The sequence below is a fragment of the Elaeis guineensis genome, chromosome 4 (genome assembly GCF_000442705.2).
Source record: "Elaeis guineensis isolate ETL-2024a chromosome 4, EG11, whole genome shotgun sequence".
Lineage (NCBI taxonomy): Eukaryota > Viridiplantae > Streptophyta > Magnoliopsida > Arecales > Arecaceae > Elaeis > Elaeis guineensis.
In genome coordinates, this window is record NC_025996.2 from 40,863,242 (window position 1) to 40,881,789 (window position 18,548).

At 35.4% G+C, this 18,548-nt stretch overlaps 1 protein-coding gene across 2 annotated transcripts; it reads right to left on the minus strand.

The window, feature by feature from the left end:
- Positions 1-2,086: 2,086 nt before the first annotated feature.
- LOC140857477 (uncharacterized) lies at positions 2,087-17,642 on the minus strand. 2 transcript variants are annotated; one of them, XR_012140940.1, is made up of 4 exons: positions 17,352-17,642; positions 11,415-11,469; positions 6,730-7,351; positions 2,087-2,120 (listed from the first exon to the last, which is right to left on the minus strand). XR_012140940.1 is itself a non-coding variant. In XM_073256410.1 (3 exons), exons 1-3 carry the CDS (start codon positions 17,556-17,558, stop codon positions 7,041-7,043), a joined length of 573 nt encoding a protein of 190 aa, XP_073112511.1. In that variant the 5' UTR covers positions 17,559-17,642; the 3' UTR covers positions 6,726-7,040. The 2 variants fall into 2 exon arrangements, 1 of the variants encoding a protein (XP_073112511.1); XM_073256410.1 differs by lacking the exon at positions 2,087-2,120 and having other exon boundaries at positions 6,726-7,351.
- Between the last annotated feature and the right edge of the window lie 906 nt (positions 17,643-18,548).

Sequence of the window (18,548 nt, forward strand, 5' to 3'; positions counted from 1 at the left end):
ACTTTGATAACATGAGCATTTTGCTCCTTATTTTTATCTTGCTTGCAGTATTGAGGAATATAGAGATTATTAGCCAAGTCTTCCAAAGAGATATCCTCTTTCTTATGCTTTAGACTTCTTTTAACGTCTTTCCATGATGAAGAAAATTTATCAATAATAGAGGATACAATTATGGTTTTATCCATATACATGTTATGTAACTTATAACTATTAAGAATATGCTCTGTCTCATACAATTATTCCATAATAGATCTATCATCAACTATCTTGTAATTATTAAATTTGCTAACAAGAAACTTCTTACTAGTTGCATCCTCTGATATGATCTTCCTTCAAGTTTCTCCCATAATTCTTTTGCAGTAGCCAGATTCTAGTGGATATCAAAGAGTGCATCTGACATCCCATTCAAAATATGTTCTTTACATATGTAGTCATTATTATCCCATTTTTGTTAGGTATAGGCTTCTATTATAGTTTCGACATCATTCTCTTCTGGTCTTAAATGCGTTGAGGACATAGACAACTTTAAGAGTTATAATAAGGAAGAAATGCATCTTCTTTTGCCATCTCAAAAAGTTTTCTCCTTCAAAACACTCTAATTTGACAAAATCTGTAGTCATCTCTCGAATTATTGCAAACGCTATTTGTTATAGAATGAAATAAAGCCTTAAGATTGTTGAAACCAAGGAGAAAAAGATGGAAAGTTTGAAAATAAAGATGATACCTAAGAATGGCAATCGGATCGAATCGGATCATAAACGGATCGGGTTAGAAAATCGTCAATCCAAACCCGACATATTTATTAAATGGATCAAAAATTCAAACTTGAATCCGACCTGTTTATTAAATAGGTAACCCGATCCGATCCATTTAACCCGTTTATTAAATAGATCAAATTAGGTTAAATGGATTAAACGGGTTAGACAGGTTAAATGGGTTACACAGATTAAACAGGTCAGGTTAAATGGTTCAAAAATATATTAAACAGATTTTAAACAGGTTAAACAGGTCTTAAATGGGTTAAACAAATTAAACAGGTCGGGTTAAATGAGTCAGAAATAGGTTAAATAGGTTAAATAGATTATCTGATTCAACCCGATCTGAATATTAAACAGGTTAAATGGGTTAAACGGATCAGATATCTAAAATCTAAATCCGATCCACTTATTAAATGGATTAAACGGGTTCACCTATTTATGAACCAAACCCGTTTAGCCTAAACTCAAACCTGCTTACGGTGGATCGAATACAGATCGGGTTGATAAATCGGATCATATTTTACCGGTCCTAATGATACCACCATTTTTTTAAGACTATTCGCTCCCACCAATAAATATGCAATACACCTTTAGGATATAATAAAATCTAATATTTGATCATGTTTCGCACTAACATGTCAGACTACAGGATCACATTGGTACGATAGAGTTGGGATTATTGTTGTGATGTGATATGTAAAATAAATGGGCTATATATAAAAAAATTCCGTATCCATTAAGATAGTCATTTCCTTCGGAAGTGCGCATCTTTCCGACAGAAAGACGCCAATAGATGCACCTTTCCAATAGAAGGACGCCAATAGATACATCCCCCCAACGGATACGTCTCTTCTGATGCTTTTTTTCACAAAAAAATTATGATAAAAATAATAAAAAATTTAATTTTCAAATCTTGATCATTTTATCTAAATTTTGCAAAAATCTAAAATCCATCCAAAATATTATTTGAATTTTCTGCTGACGAAGGGTTTTGAAACTGTCTTTGGGAGAATGATTCAGCCCAATGGTTGGTTGGATGAGATTTAAGTTAAAATATTAAAACTTATATTATTATGAAAATATCTAACAGGTATTAATAGATCACATCCAGACCTCTTAAACGCAACAACATGCAAGTCATCCAGCTAATTCCTGATGGAAGCTCCAAGCAAAAAGACCTGCATTAACCACAAGCTCAAACCTCTGACGAACGAACTGAAGCTCCGGCCACTACATGGGAAAAACGGCTTACACCTGACTCTGGGTACAAATATACGATATTACAAGCACCAGTTCATATTTACCACGCATATCCAGATTTCCTACAGTTCATGCTAACACATAAACCAGCTACATATGAACCTATCATGCCCCCGACCCGAGATTGTGAATCAAAAGTCGCGGCAACCACCGCATACTTATGAAGAACTCTCTCCATAAGCATGCAAAGCATCTCATCACGATATCAATGCATCACAGCGGAATAAATTTAAATAATTATTATTCAACTATAATTCAAGTAATTAAATCAAATGTCTTACATCCAATAAAATTTTTGCTAAAAAATAAATCTAAGTTCAATGAAGTTGACAATGCTAATCTCGCTTCTAAAGCTCTGTCCCAATATTTCTTTCCACGCTCGAAATTAATTATCTGAATCTGAAAAATAGAAGGAAAGGTAATGAGCTAGACAGCCCAGTAAGTAACAAGTATCTCTACTAGATATTTCAGATATTATATAATTTTCAAGAATAATGTTGCAAATAAACATAAGAGTATATTTCATGATTTAATACAAATCAAATATTTTCACATATTCACATATAATATAATCATAAATCCGATTCGATTCAAAACACTCGTAATTCAACAGCCTTGACTATGACCAACGTTTAACCCCTATTGGCGGGGTCCACAGAATACCAGCGCACAACCCCCACTGGCAGGGTCCACAAATACCAACGTATAATCCCCATTGGCAGGGCCCACTGAAACATAATTAGGCTGAGAGCATAAATCTGATCTATAACAAAACACTTTGTACCATAATATATATCATAATCTTTCACTAAACATGTGCATAAATCGATATACCATAACATTTCAAAAGCACTTTTCTTACAAAACATAATTTCATAAATCATGCATAATTTCAGAGAATAATTATTTATTTCCAGAATAAATATGAAATATCTCAAGAAGATGATTCATTACTTACCTTTCACGGAGCACTGAATGAACAGATCAACTAACTTCTAGGAGATTCTTCCGTGCTTATTATCCAAAATTATATTTTTATATTAATTTAATTCAAAATTCAATCTAAACAGATCCCAAATCAAAATCTCACTTAAAATCAGACTCGTCTCTAAACTCGATCAGAATCATCAGATGAAGCCTTCCACTTCGCTAATCCTAGAGGAATAACTTTAGAGAGAGAGAAATTCATCAAGAGAGAGAAACAATCTAGAGAGAGAAAATTCTAGAGAGAGAAAGTAGAGAGAGAAAGTCCAATTCCAGAGAGAGAAAGTCAGGGTTTAGACTGAAAGAAGAGAGAGAAACTCTCTCTCTCATCAATTTTATTTATTTATTTATTTATTTATTTACTTACTTATATATATATATAAATATATATTTTTTTTTTATTTTTATTTTTATTATTATTTTCTTTTCTTTTCTTTTCTTTTCTTTTTCTTCTTTTTTTTTTCTTCTTTCCTTTTCTTTTTCTTTTTTTTCCTTCTTTCTCTTTTCTTCTTTTTTTTTTCTTCTTTTTCTTTTTCTTCTTTTTCTTCTTTTCTTCTTTTTTCTTGGTTCTTCCCGTGCCGGAACAGGGGACCGGCGTTCCCTCGGCCTTGACCGGCCGTTCGGGCCACGGCCGCTACGGCGGAGGCCGACGACCGACAGGGCCACTCCTCCGGTCACGGAGGAAACATGGCCGGCGGTCAATTTTGATCGCCGGCGCCGGAAATTCACGAAAAAAGGGCCCAAAAACAGTCTTTTCCCGACCAAAAATCGGCGACGCTCGTCGCCGGCCACCGCGCACAAGCGCACAGGGGAAAGAGGAAGGAAGGGAGGAAAAGAAGGGAAGCTTACCTTGACCTCCGGTGACTTCGTCGGAGAGAAAACATGGCTAGAAACCCAACTGTGCCCGTTGCTCTTCTTCGGAAAAATCGGAGAGAAAGAGAGGAAGAAGAGGCCGATGGTCGATCTCAAGAGGGAGGGGGTCTTCTTATAGAGGACCCTAGGACTCCGAGGGGTCCTAGGAGTCCCGATTTTCTTGGGTTTCGCCGGAGAAGAAGACTCCTATCGGGAGTCTTCTTCCCGGTTTGCTCTATTTTTTTTCTTTTTTTTTTCTCGTTTTGGGCTTTAGTGGGCTGAGATTAGTTGGGCTGGGTTTTTGGGCTATCACATTCTTCACCCCTAAAAAGAAATTTCGTCCTCGAAATTTTTCATACCTGTCACCATTTTATTGGAAGCCTGTGGATTCTGTTGAGTAAGCGCATAAACTCTTCCCTAATTTTTAGAAATCTGTCCACCACCCTTATGTTGTCCTTCATGAGTTCTTTGGCCAACTTGATTTTCAGTATTTAGCGGGCAGCTAGTAATTTTATGATCTATCTGACCACATTTGAAACAAGCACCGGTATTCCAATAGCAATCCTTGTGTGCATGATTTTTGCCACATCTGGAGCACGGCTCACCATAAATCTGTTGAGTCTTATTATCTACTGTTCCCTTAACTGATCTTTTGATGTTTTTATTATTATGATGCTCATACTTTAACGTCCCAATATTTCTAATATTTACCCACCTACACTCATACTATGTCAAATTCTATGTGTCATAATTTATCCACTTATGCTCTGATACCATATTAATTGTCACGCCCCCGACCTGAGATTGTGAATCGAGGGTCGCGGCAACCGCCTCATACTTATGAAGAACTCTCTCCATAAGCATGCAAGGCATCTCATCACGATATCAATGCATCACAGCGGAATAAATTCAAATAATTATTATTCAACTGTAATTCAAGTAATTAAATCAAATGTCTTACATCCAATAAAATTTTTGCTAAAAAATAAATCTAAGTTCAATGAAGTTGACAATGCTAATCTCGCTTCTAAAGCTCTGTCCCAATATTTCTTCCCACGCTCGAAATTAATTATCTGAATCTGAAAAATAGAAGGAAAGGTAATGAGCTAGACAGCCCAGTAAGTAACAAGTATCTCTACCAGATATTTCAGATATTATATAATTTTCAAGAATAATGTTGCAAATAAACATAAGAGTATATTTCATGCTGATTTAATACAAATCAAATATTTTCAAATATTTACATATAATATAATCATAAATCCGATTCGATTCAAAACACTCGTAACTCAACAGCCTTGACTATGACCAACGTTTAACCCCCATTGGCGGGATCCACAGAATACCAGCGCACAACCCCCACTGGCAGGGTCCACAAATACCAGCGCACAACCCCCACTGGCAGGGTCTATAAACACCAGCGCACAACCCCCACTGGTAGGGTCCACAAATACCAACGTATAATCCCCATTGACGGGGCCCACTGAAACATAGTTAGGCTGAGAGCATAAATCCGATCTATATCAAAATACTTTGTACCATAATATATATCATAATCTTTCACTAAACATGTGCATAAATCGATATACCATAACATTTCAAAAGCACTTTTCTTACAAAACATAATTTCATAAATCATGCATAATTTCAGAGAATAATTATTTATTTCCAGAATAAATATGAAATATCTCGAGAAGATGATTCATTGCTTATCTTTCACGGAGCACTGAATGAACAGATCAACTAACTTCTAGGAGATTCTTCCGTGCCTATTATCCAAAATTATATTTTTATATTAATTTAATTTAAAATTTAATCTAAACAGATCCCAAATCAAAATCTCACTTAAAATCAGACTCGTCTCTAAACTCGATCAGAATCATCAGATGAAGCCTTCCACTTCGCTAATCCTAGAGGAATAACTTTAAAGAGAGAGAAATTCATCAAAAGAGAAAAACAATCTAGAGAGAGAAAATTTTAGAGAGAGAAAGTACAATTCCAGAGAGAGAAAGTCAGGGTTTAGACTGAAAGAAGAGAGAGAAACTCTCTCTCTCATCAATTTCATTTATTTATTTATTTATTTATTTATTTACTTACTTATATATATATATTTATTTATTTATTTTTATTATTATTTTCTTTTCTTTTCTTTTCTTTTCTTTTTCTTTTTTTTTTTCTTCTTTCCTTTTCTTTTTCTTTTTTTCCTTCTTTCTCTTTTCTTCTTTTTTTCTTCTTCTTCTTTTTCTTCTTTTCTTCTTTTTTCTTGATTCTTCCCGTGCCGGAACAGGGGACCGACGTTCCCTCGGCCTTGACCGGCCGTTCGGGCCACGGCCGCCACGGCGGAGGCCGGCGACCGACAGGGCCACTCCTCCGGTCACGGAGGAAACATGGCCGGCGGTCAATTTTGATCGCCGGCGTCGAAAATTCACGAAAAAAGAGCCCAAAAACAGAGTCTTTTCCCGACCAAAAATCAACGACGCTCGTCGCCGGCCACCGCGCACAAGCGCACAGGGGAAAGAGGAAGGAAGGGAGGAAAAAAAGGGAAGCTTACCTTGACCTCCGGTGACTTCGTCGGAGAGAAAACACGGCTAGAAACCCAACTGTGCCCGCTGCTCTTCTTCGGAAAAATCGGAGAGAAAGAGAGGAAGAAGAGGCCGATGGTCGATCTCAAGAGGGAGGGGGTCTTCTTATAGAGGACCCTAGGACTCCGAGGGGTCCTAGGAGTCCCGATTTTCTTGGGTTTCGCCGGAGAAGAAGACTCCTATCGGGAGTCTTCTTCCCGGTTTGCTCTGTTTTTTTTCATTTTTTTTTTTTCTCGTTTTGGGCTTTAGTGGGCTGAGATTAGTTGGGCTGGGTTTTTGGGCTATCACAGAACCAAAATTTGAATCCACATTCTAGTAAAAGTTGGAATGATGCAAACTCAGTATCATAGTAACAATATTTTACAGGTTTGCATTTTTAGTAAAAGAGATGGTTGCAAAGGAAAGGATGCCTTCATTTCTTCACGATTGAAGGCAAACTACAACTCACCAAATTTAACAGACACATGACAGCATCCCTCGAGTTTCTATATCCCTCTGATTTCAGGCTTTCAGCAGTTGGTTACTTGATTTGCCTGGTTCATGCAAGCTGGCGAGTTTCAGATTCCCTCATCAATGTTTGGAGCTGACATCGGATTGCAATGTTCTACTTGGCAACTTGACGTGACAGAACACTGGCTTTTGTTACACCATAATAAAGTGGTTTGCTTCCAGGGTAAACAAGAAAGTTCCAACCAACTGGAGATCCACCAATCATGTAAGTCTCCTGAACCACTTCTTCCAGTTGCTTTGCAAATTCTGTTACGTCTGTGGCCTTTGCTCCTTGAACCTTTTTCTGCGCCATGATATTATCTGATACATTAGGTGCCTCACCGGATTGATTTTGTGCTGCCTGCTTTTCTTCCTCTGGTATATCAGTATTCAGTTGCTTTAACAATTCCAACATAATCTTCATCTCTATCAATGAAAAGACAAGAAAGAAAGAAATATGCAAGTGTCAGATATCCTGCATTTTTTAGCTGTAATACTAAAAGCATTGATTATTGTATATGCAACGTCCCAACAGGCAGCAACGCAAGTTACAGTAAGATTTGTGGATTAAAAAAAGGAGAATGTAAAATTTTCATAACACAATGAATTCAAAAAGTTCAGTTATTAAAAAAAGTTTTAAAAGTCACGAGCCGGAATCAAACACTAATGTTGCAGGTCACTAGCTGCCTTTTAGCATTATGACAGAATCCAGCAAATGATCTTTCAGTAGCAGATAGAGCCAGCAGCCACCGTCCAAAAGAAAAGAAAAATCTATCCTACAGCAAGTTTGCAATGAAATGGAAAAGACAGTCCATTGATCGGCCTTGAAGCTGCTTTATTGCCAACATGTAATGATATAGCATTGTTTGATTGGGTACAGGATAGAATTATGTAGCGTTATATAGAGAAAATTATGAAAAGGGTTTTTAAATAAGTCTTCTTTTATTTTCTTTTTTGTTTGAAGGAGGGAAGGGGGTCTTTGGATGAATAAAAGGACGGCAACAGAGCAGTATCTTTGCTCTAGTACCAAACTTATGGAGGATCACTTGGGAATGGCTTGATCGAGCATAGGCAGACCTGCAGGTTAGGAAACTACAGTTTGAGTGAAGACATCATTTTATTTCCTATCACCAAGAACAAGGTGGAAGACATGTCTTTTGAGTAATATGTGCAAATGGAGGGTTTCTAAAGATGCAAATTAGTTCAACCTGTTTTTGACATGTTGAGAAACTAGATCTCTATACTATATGAGACTATATGAAGTTTTACTGTTGATAGGTTCATAAATCTTATGTTTGGAATCTGCAAAAAAGTTAAATTCATACTTCAATAGAATCAGTAAAGAAATATAGGTAGCGAATGAAATAGAGGAACGACATGAGTTCCATGATCCAAATAATTATGATTTCTAAAATCAATTTGAAAATTTAAAGAAAAGGCAGCACATGTAGATAGTTACTGCAATATAAGATCATACAACGATGAAAGAAGGTAAATAAGAACAGATGAGACATGAAGAGTGGCAGAAGAAAAATCTTAATAGAGGAAGGAAGAAAGAAGAATCAGATAAAGAAAGGAGGGAGGAAGAGCAGCTAAACCTGGCTCTTTTTTTTTTTTTTTTTTTTTACAGTTTTCTTACGCATCTTCAAAATGAGCTCCCCCCTCATCAACACAGTTGGTCTCCCCATTAATCCTAATTTAAGTCACTGTTTAAGTTACATACAAATCATGAGCTATTGAATCTACTGGGACCAAGAGGACATGGGTATCCCATCTATGTTGTTTAGCTATTCAATAGAACAAGAATTTTCTTCAGATGAGGTATAAATTCTTCCTCAAATTGATTCCGAAGGCTCCTTGAAATTAAATTATCAATTTTCTATGACATACCAAATTTTTTGATCCCATTTATTGTTTGAAGACCAAATTAATAAACTCAACTTTTCCCCATTAACAAATTTTGGCATCACTTTTATTTTTTATTTTAAAACACAATCATAGAAATTGAGGCAAAAGATATTTTTATAAAATAAATCATAGAAATTGAGGCAAAAAAAAAAAAAGGTGTGCTGCTACCTTAAATTTTCATTTTCTATTTTTCAAATATCATTTTCATTATTTCAAATAAAAAAATGGAAGTAAGAAATTTTTCTGCATTTTCCAAAACAACAAACTCATGTGGTTAAAAACCACCTTCACCATTGCCGCCACCACTACCGCCTCCACTACCACCACCATTGCCGTTGTCTCCACCATAACTTGCACCACCATCGCAGCCTCCACCACCACAAACATCGCAGCTTTTGCTACTGCCACTGCCATTGGTTCTATCACCACCACCGTTGCCAAGCACCACCATCACTGCCACTGCCACCCCCACCACACCATCATTGCCACCACCATCTCTGCCACACCATCACCTCAGTGCTCTCACCACCCTCATCACTCGCCACATCGCTAGCACCCTCACCACCACCACCACCACCACCTACGGCCTCCACTTTCTCCACTACCATTATTGCACTCGGGCACCATCATCATGTTTATGCTTCTAAAAATAATTGAGTATACAAAACATGTTTATATTCTTAAAAAAGAATTAAAAATAAAATAGAGACATTTTCTATTTTTTAATTTCTGAAAATAGGAAAAATGAAAGTGATGCCAAGCAGCCCCTTCGCATATAATGATTTAAGTGTCGATATGTGCTGATAGAATAGCAGTGAATTTGTATCAAGATATAGTGAAATCATATAAGTCGTACCAAGATGTGACGAAGCCAATATGAAAAATATAAGTGCCACAAGTTTATTGCAGTGGTAATCGTGGAAGGAAGCTTTATCTATTTAGGCATGGCCAAATTGAAGGAGAAGGACCCATGCGAATGGAGATGATGCATTTGTCTTGGAAATTCATGTGTAAGATTAAATGGAAATAGCACTAGCGTGGAAGAAAATGGTTTGTCAAGGGTCATTAGTTATCAGTAGGAAGCTATTTGTCGATATGTCTAGACTCTAGTGTATATCGAAAAATATTTTGAGCATAAGTGTTGATACAAATTTGAAAGTTGATATGGATTCCAATGTATCCAAAGGCTAGTCTATTGTCGATATGAAAAAGTTGATGATGACATAGTAGCTGGCAAACATTTTATTTAACCTTAGTGACTATGAGATGGCAAAGAGATCTGGAAAGGCCTGCATTCCATCTGTGAGGTTCATGTACATTTATGGAAAAGATAGAATCTTAATAAGTTTATCAAATACTTTCTAGTTGATTTTGCATGGGTGCAGGCATCAAAATTATAGATAAACAACTCAGGAAAAGCAAGAAATCATGATTTGGGGAAATCCAGACAAAACATATTCTATTAGTACAAAAAAGAATATTTGTTGAAAAAAAGGTATAACAAGAAGAAAATAACCTCTTTGATCATTGATTGTTCGTGGCTATCAATTTTTCTGTTTCTTGTATGATTTACAAGTCTCTCCACAATTGACAACTCAATAATCAAAATATGCATATTAATCATTGTGAATTCAATAGTCTGATATGCCAGTATATTTGAACTTGGGAACACATGTTGAATCATCTTATATTTTGGGTGCATGCGATAGAAAGTCAAGGTAACAGCATTTGCATAACTGATTTAAAAGCAGTTAGAACCACTCACTAACTCCTAACTGTCTCATTTATGCAGATAATGGGACTGCATATTATGTAATTAAGCACATATCTCCAAGATATTAAACAGTTTTCACTTTTTACTTGCAGGTTTCAACAATGTTTGTGGAATCATTTCCTGCATGATTACAAGAAATGTGCGAATCCCCGTTCTTAAATTGGATATTATCCATCCTTTTGTCATAATTTAGAGCACGTCCAATAAGAATTCTAGTATTAGAATATTTCATTAGATGTGGAGTGAGCTTAAAAAATGTGAACATGCATGGGTAAATTTCACTTTAGTTTTGCGGACAGAAGCTTTTGTAATATCTCTGACTTTTAACGTGTATGCAGTCACCTCAAAAGTTAAACTTCCATTGGTTCTGATGTGATACCTCCTTTAAATGTGAGCACAGAGATCCAATGCCCCTCATGAATCACACTCGAGGATCAAGGTGATTCACAGGGTTGTCAAATCTTAACCCATGCCCATCTACCATTGCACAACATATTACAATCTCAATATGTTACATTGTAAACTGTTTTCTTATTTATTATGCCATTACTTTCTTAATGACCAGAGACTAATCAACAATGCGAGGACAAAGATTTCATCAATTAAAAAAATAAAAGGTGCAGCAAGAAGCCTACCAATCTATGAACAATATGCTCATGAATCCTATTGACTGAGGCACTTGATAAGTGAAACATAGGATAAATTATATATACTAGTAGGAGCATCTTAAAGAATCTCTAGCATATGTTTAATACTTGGACAACTTTTTTCTGCAGGTACATATAGGTTGCATAACCTGAAACTTACGGTTTCGAATGTCATGAGCCGCTTTGCTGTTCCTGAAGTCTGGGGTCCGGAGAAGCTTTAAAAAAAAATAAAACAATAGGATTAGCAAGGTAAATTTCATATGGATGAAGAAATTTCAAATTCAACTTTTGAGAAGATGCAACAGTTTCAACTTTTATGTACCCTGTAGCCATTGCAGAACAAGTAATTCCAAGTTGGAAACAAAGTTCATAAATCTGTATGGAAATAGTGAATTGAAGCGGTCAAAAGGATAAAAACCCTCAAGAAGATGCACAAACAGTATTAAAATGATTGTACATGAAAGTAAACCCAAGTGGATGGTAAAACATCACACTGTTACTCTTAGAAAAACAAGCTTCAAGATTCTGAGTAATTCAACATCGAACTTTGACACAAGAAATACAGACTACACGTCAAAAGCGTATGTTGTTTTCTGACTTGTTATGTGACTGAAATTTCAGAAATGAAATATGAATATACTCTCACGCACTGAGCTTCCAGTCATATATATGAGATTATTTATGTTATATCAATAAATTTAGCACAATCTCATTTCAGTTATATATGCCAAAGAGTACTAAGATAATAATGCGAGGAAGTAACCACACTGCTCTATGGACCCATTTGGTTGCTATTAATCTAGCATGGAAAAATAAATCTCATATCAGCTTATCATGTTTAGTACGAAAAGTAGATGAGAGAGATGATAAAATTAGATAGCGGGTCCCATATTTATTTTTCTAAAAGAGAAAGCAAAACAAATACCACCAAGTGGTGGTATTTGTTTTCCATGTTGGATTATTGAGGGGTGGTAATTTAAAAAAATCATTTCAATGGAAATGCCCTCATTTATATTATATTAATATTATATTAATTAAATTAATATATTTAATATCAATTATAGTAATATACTGATATGAAATATTTATAAATAATAATATATTTATTATATCAATATATTTATTATTAATATTAATTAACAAATATTTATTAATTATCAATAAATCTGATATAGGATTTAATAATTAATATATTTATTTATATACCAAAATATATTAAAATTTATTTATAATAAGAAATATATTTTCTAATATATGTATAATTAATTTAAAAATAGGTATTAACCCATGTAAATATATTTCAAAATTCGGAATAGCCAATATTGACAGTGCTTGTATAAGTGGGCCATAAATAGCCAACAAGTGGATTGAGAAAAAAATATGTTATCACCTCAATTGTTTATTTAAGGGCACTATTGAAAATTTGTCAGTTTCCCATATAAGATTAACTCCAACCAAATATAGTAATTTTTTTCTAATGTCATTTTTTCGAGTAATTCTTTCACAAGCCAAACGTGGTAAAATTTATTTTCCCCTACAATCATTTTCCCATATAAATAATCCCCAAGTCATATCCCAACCAAACAAACCCCATATGTAAAAATATATGGTGGCAAGTCGAACGGAAGACACCCTTTCCCTTTCCATGTACTAGATCACCAATCCCCAATATTCACTAGCAAATGTGGCAAGTCGAAGTATGAATTACTATTGATGCTCCATCAGTCCCATCCCCAATCTTCACTAGCATATGTGGTAGAGCTAGATCACCAAAAAGGTACCAGGTTTATGAGGCACTGCTGCCAGTGACACTGCCTATATTGTAGTATAAAACACAAGACTCTGCCAACAAGATTGAGTAAATAAGGTAGCTAGTCCACAAAAACTTCCAAATCTGCTAATTCTGTGATGATTTACCTTCTTTAACCAACATGGTACACTTCTCACCATCCTCGATTCAAGTAACTCCATCCAAGAAATCAGTGAAGTAGCAATTCTAAAAGCAGAGACAAATCATCTGTAAAAGCAACTAATCCAGATATTCTTCTCAGAGTATGAACAGGACAACTAAGAATAGCTTTGACTGTATCCTGGTCCACCTTGAATTCTACAAAGATATGACCAAGTCCAGGAAAATCAAGCTGTCAGTCCTGATATCATATCATTTTTGAGTTCATCGAGATTCTTTGTTCTCAAGACTCAAACACCTGCCAAAAATGTTTAATGTGCTGCTCAACATCCATGTTACAGCTATGATGTCAACTAACTATACTACAAAAACCTCCCAGCAAATAGCTCCAAATCTTGGTTCATTAGCCTCAAAAATATTGGAAACAACTTCAATGATGTTGACCGCTTAAATGACCCACCCTTGAATTTCTAAATTGTTTTCCACCCATCTCCTACCTTGTTCTAATTGAAATAACTTCGAAAACTGAAACCACATAAGCATTGCTATTAAAACAAGCCAAAAAACATACTGATGTTTTTTGGTCATCTTGCTCATAGGAAAGCTCACTGTGAAGATATGACAGGGGCATCCTTCTTTGGTGTCAACAAACAAAATTTTCTCTAACTTCATCTCCGACCTGTCAACCATGTCACTGGATGCTACATTTTAGAGGCTTCCATCACCCCAGCCATTTGGTGTCAGTTTTATGAACCCTCATTAGGCAAGCATTCTTATTTAGTTCTGTCTCTGATGTTACAAGCCATATGTATATAGCATACACAATGTTGTGTATCTATTTATCAACTCCCTTAACATGAAAGTTAGAAATGCTCCTTGTGACTAAATGTCTAGATCATCATCATGATCACGTGATGTGATTTCATCTTCCACCTCAATTATATTTTCATTGTACTAGGGCCTTTCAACAAAATCCTCTTGAACTTTGTTGTGGCAATTCAAAGACATATGATCATCATCAAATAGAAGGTATAATTGTGATATCATTCAAAATACTAGATTAAGCAAAGTTAACACTTCGACAACCCCAAGCGCATGAGGAAAGTTAGCTATTGTTGAAGATTGAGTACGTATAATAGCATGTTTTTGCTGACATGTCCCCAGATGTTCCACTGGTACATTCTGAACCTTCTGCAACATATAAACCAGCATGTTCATTGTTTTTCAGTATTTTCATCTCAATAATAAACAAGTCTTATGTAATTTATTCAAGTACAAAATAGCTACAGTTATACTACACTGCAAATCTGCTATCATAAAAAAACAAGGTAGCAAGATATCATTTATTCCTTAGGTCATGCAGCCACAATAAAGGTTGTATCATGAGAATATCAAAGTCCTCAATACATAAACTTTTCAATCACTTTACTGCTTGACATTTACATCTTTTAGGAAAAGCCATTAAGATAGCTCATGGATACTTGGATAGTAGCATCTATATCAACTCCCCTCTTACCAATAATATTAGTTCGAATCTCCACTTAATCATTTGGAATCTTCTTGAATTCTCTAGCAGTAGTTTAATCATGATGTAATTATCAGGAAAAAAACCTTTGAATTCCTTATGTTCACCCTTAAAATTAAACTCCTTAGATTGGCCTCTTGATCTGGCTCCTTGCTCAAGACAAAAGATGATTCATCATGATTTGTCCACAACAAGTTATTTTTTTACATCTGCTACAACTAGTCCTTCCTTTTGCCTAATAAAGTAGGAATGAAACAAGGGCTCATTCTTTTGGCCCGATCCTCATTACCAATAATATAGACCTTGATGATTCTACCTGAAAGGATGCACCAATGACCTATAACTAACCATACACAATGCAAGTTCTAAAAAAGCACAGTGTGTCAAGATAAGATGTTGAAACCATTGAAACCACAATCAATAAATAGCAGCAACAAAAAGGAGGACACCCATCCAAGAAATAGTATGACAAACTGTATGAATATGGGATACTTTTTACCACAATCAATTCTAAGAATTTTGGCATAGCAATGAAATCATAAGGGTGAGGCATGGCTTAAGCCTCCTCGATATCTTCTATAGGGAGGCCTTTTCACAAAAGAGATGGAAGACTATATTGGAACTTTTAACCATCCAATAAGCAAATTGGAAGAAATATGGGTGCGCCATTATGTCTGATAATTTGATAGACGAGTAGAGAAGAAACTTGATTAACTTTATTAATCAAATGTCTAGGGAAACTTATATTGGAGGCAAATTGGTGTGTTAAATAAGATTTATGGTTGCAAATCATCTTGGGAAACTTATATTTGAGGCAAACTGGCGTGTGAAATAAGATTTATGGTTGCAGATCATCTATACAAATGGTTAGGTAAAGTTGCTCAAGGAATTAGGAACAAAATTGTGGTTTGAGTGCTTTGTAGCAAAATTTTTACACATGAGGCTAGGTAAGGTTGATGGAGAAAAAGTGGCAGCTATTTCAAACTCAAACACCTTGTGCTCATTGCCTCTATCTTATGTTGGAGAAATTACAAAATAGGAATACATCAAAAGTGTAATTACTAATGAACGAATAGTGACACCATTAATCTGCAAAAATCATTATAACATGTTTTATATTGAGAAATAAATGTCTCAAAAAACTTGCACAAGAAGAATCCATGGCCTTTGCAGTCGTAATGAAATCATACTTGTACAAGAAGAATATGATTTTCTAAGAAATCGCCAGATATATGAAACTGATTTCAAGTTTTACAAAAGTTTTTGAATGAGATTGAGTTCATGACCAAAGGGTCACTCCGAAACCAAAATTTTCACAAGGAAGAAGAATGTACAAAAAAGAAAAAAACCAATATAAAATTTTACTTATATCTGCCAGAAAGAGAAAAGGACACCAAACTTGCCTTTTCTTGGAAGGCTAAACACTGACAAAATTATCTGTTTGTTGATTCTTCAATACAACTAGTTATTGCATTTCTTACTCCTCGATAGAACCATTCAGAAAATTTTTCAAAATGTGTTGCCTATTATTAAGCAAATAAAAGAAAGACATAACCCAAAATCAAAGCCTAATCATGTCAATTAACCAGATTTCAAGGATGATGACAATATAATTTGGCAAAAAAATATAAACAAAAGAAACATTGGTTAAGGAAACTTCTTAATATGTAAACAACCAAAAGTTATGTATATATCTACTTCTACCCTGATACCACAACCAACTTTTTTTTTTTTGCATTTTCCTTTTTCTTTTGCTCAGGAAAACTACAACTAACTTGTTTCGTCCCTAAAGCATATCTGCTATTTCTTTAAGGCTTTTTTCATACCAAAATTTTTGGAAAACTAAAAGAACCCCCAAACCCTAAAATTCAATAATCTTCTAGAGAATGTCTCATTGGCATTTCCCATATTTAAGAACTTCCTTTTGCATTTATATCAAGCTCCAACATAATTTGAAATGCGTTAAGACTTGTTCAATCTCCAAAACTTGATGGAGATAGAGGTTGCAGTGTTTTGCAGAGGGACATCAAACCATGAAGAAACTTCCTAACATGCACCGGCTTTTTCTAATCAGCAGAGGCTCTTCTACATTTCATCAGATCAGCTAAATGTATTCTTAATACAGTGTATTGATTAATATGTTTTGACTTTACAATTCCACACTAATCTGATCCAAAATTCTTGCGCAGCCAGTAGAACACTCTAGGAAATTTTGGAGTAAATACCTCCATTTCACTCTTCTGGTACAAATTCTAGTTGAAATCTAGCAACAAAATCGGGTATGCCGATATCTATAGAGCTCCTCTTAGTTAGGGGAATTGATCAAATCTCAGCTAGCATTTGAAAAAAAAAAAAAGAATCTTAGTCATAGTTAAGAAATCTTTCCCTGGGTTTAAGAAGAATATTGAAACGAATCCACTGAAAAGCATAAACAACATTTTGTTGGCTAATAGAGCCTCGATATTTATCACTGCAACCATTCTGCCCCGAAAAAGCAACAAAAGAACAGAGCAAGTCTCAACAGAGCCTCATCACCTCGTTTGATGAAAACGATTTTTCTCGCCTCCACGAGAGATTCTCAAACCGCGAAAGAACAAGCTAGCTAGAGAACGAAATTTCAAGATCGCTCTAATAATTTGAAGCAAGAAGAAAGCATGGATCACCTCGAGGAACAGAGGGCGAAGATCTCGGACCATGCAGCGAATCTTGAAGTAGGGGGTGTTCTGGAACCCCCCATCCTCCAGCTTCCTCTTCTTTGCTGGAGGAGCCTCCGCAGCCACCGCCTCCGCCGCCGGTGGCGCTACGGGTTCCTGGTTCGGAGGGTTTGGGTTGGCGTTTGGATTTGGAGAGAGATTGCCGCGTTGTTCCATGTCTCAGAGAGAGCGAGAGAGGGAGAGGGGAAGGCAGTGCGGAGTTGAGACAGTGAGCTGATAAATTGACGGCGATCGGACAGGAGGGTTAGAAGCCCGGTCGGAACCGGTTAAAGTCACCGACGCAAGAACGTAGGCTTTTGCCACGTGCATTGCACGTGAGGATATAAAAGCTTTATAAAATATTAGTTTAATTAATTTTATATTAATTACAAATTTTCATTTAGTGCATTGTGTACGTAACTTTGATATGGTTTGTAAATTACAGAGCGTTATAATTTATCATAACACTCTTATAGAGCTTAGGATTTAAAGCTTGATGGGAAAAATAAATACAATTAAAGCTCTAGATTGGCTCTTCAAGTTTGTGCAACTAAAAGCAAGCTAAATTCAAGCCACATTTTAAGGCTTATCATGAAAACATGCCGAGTTCCAACACTCTCTAACTGGAGGCATGTATGTGAGTATGGATTTGGTTATAACTATGATTAACAAAGCTCAAACAAGTATTTTCAATTTGGATAGAAAGTGTATTAATTTGCAGGTTAATACTTAAACACGATAGTTTTTGTTTGCTATATTGGAAGAAACAAAAATGTTTTTCAATTAAGAAAAGGTAAAATAAATCATAGTATAACTTATGTAATAACAAAGAAACATGAACCATTAATATTTTTTTTAAGTACAAAAAACATGTAATTAATAAAAAAAGATAGCAGCAAAGTATCTAGTGTCATCCTTAGTACAAGTTGGTAATGATGGTATTCCACCCGCAATTATTACCTTTTTTTTTTTTTTTTTAAGGAAGAAAAGGATCTATATAATGCAATAGAAGGGCCGGAGCGTAGCAGCTACCTGTTTTATGTGAAGCAACTTTTCTAAGATATGTTAGACAAAACTGAACAATCTTACGATTCTTATCTTGAGCAAAGTTCTGAGTTTTGAGACTTTGGCTCTTTAAGCCCAAGCGAAATGATCACTCATCGATAA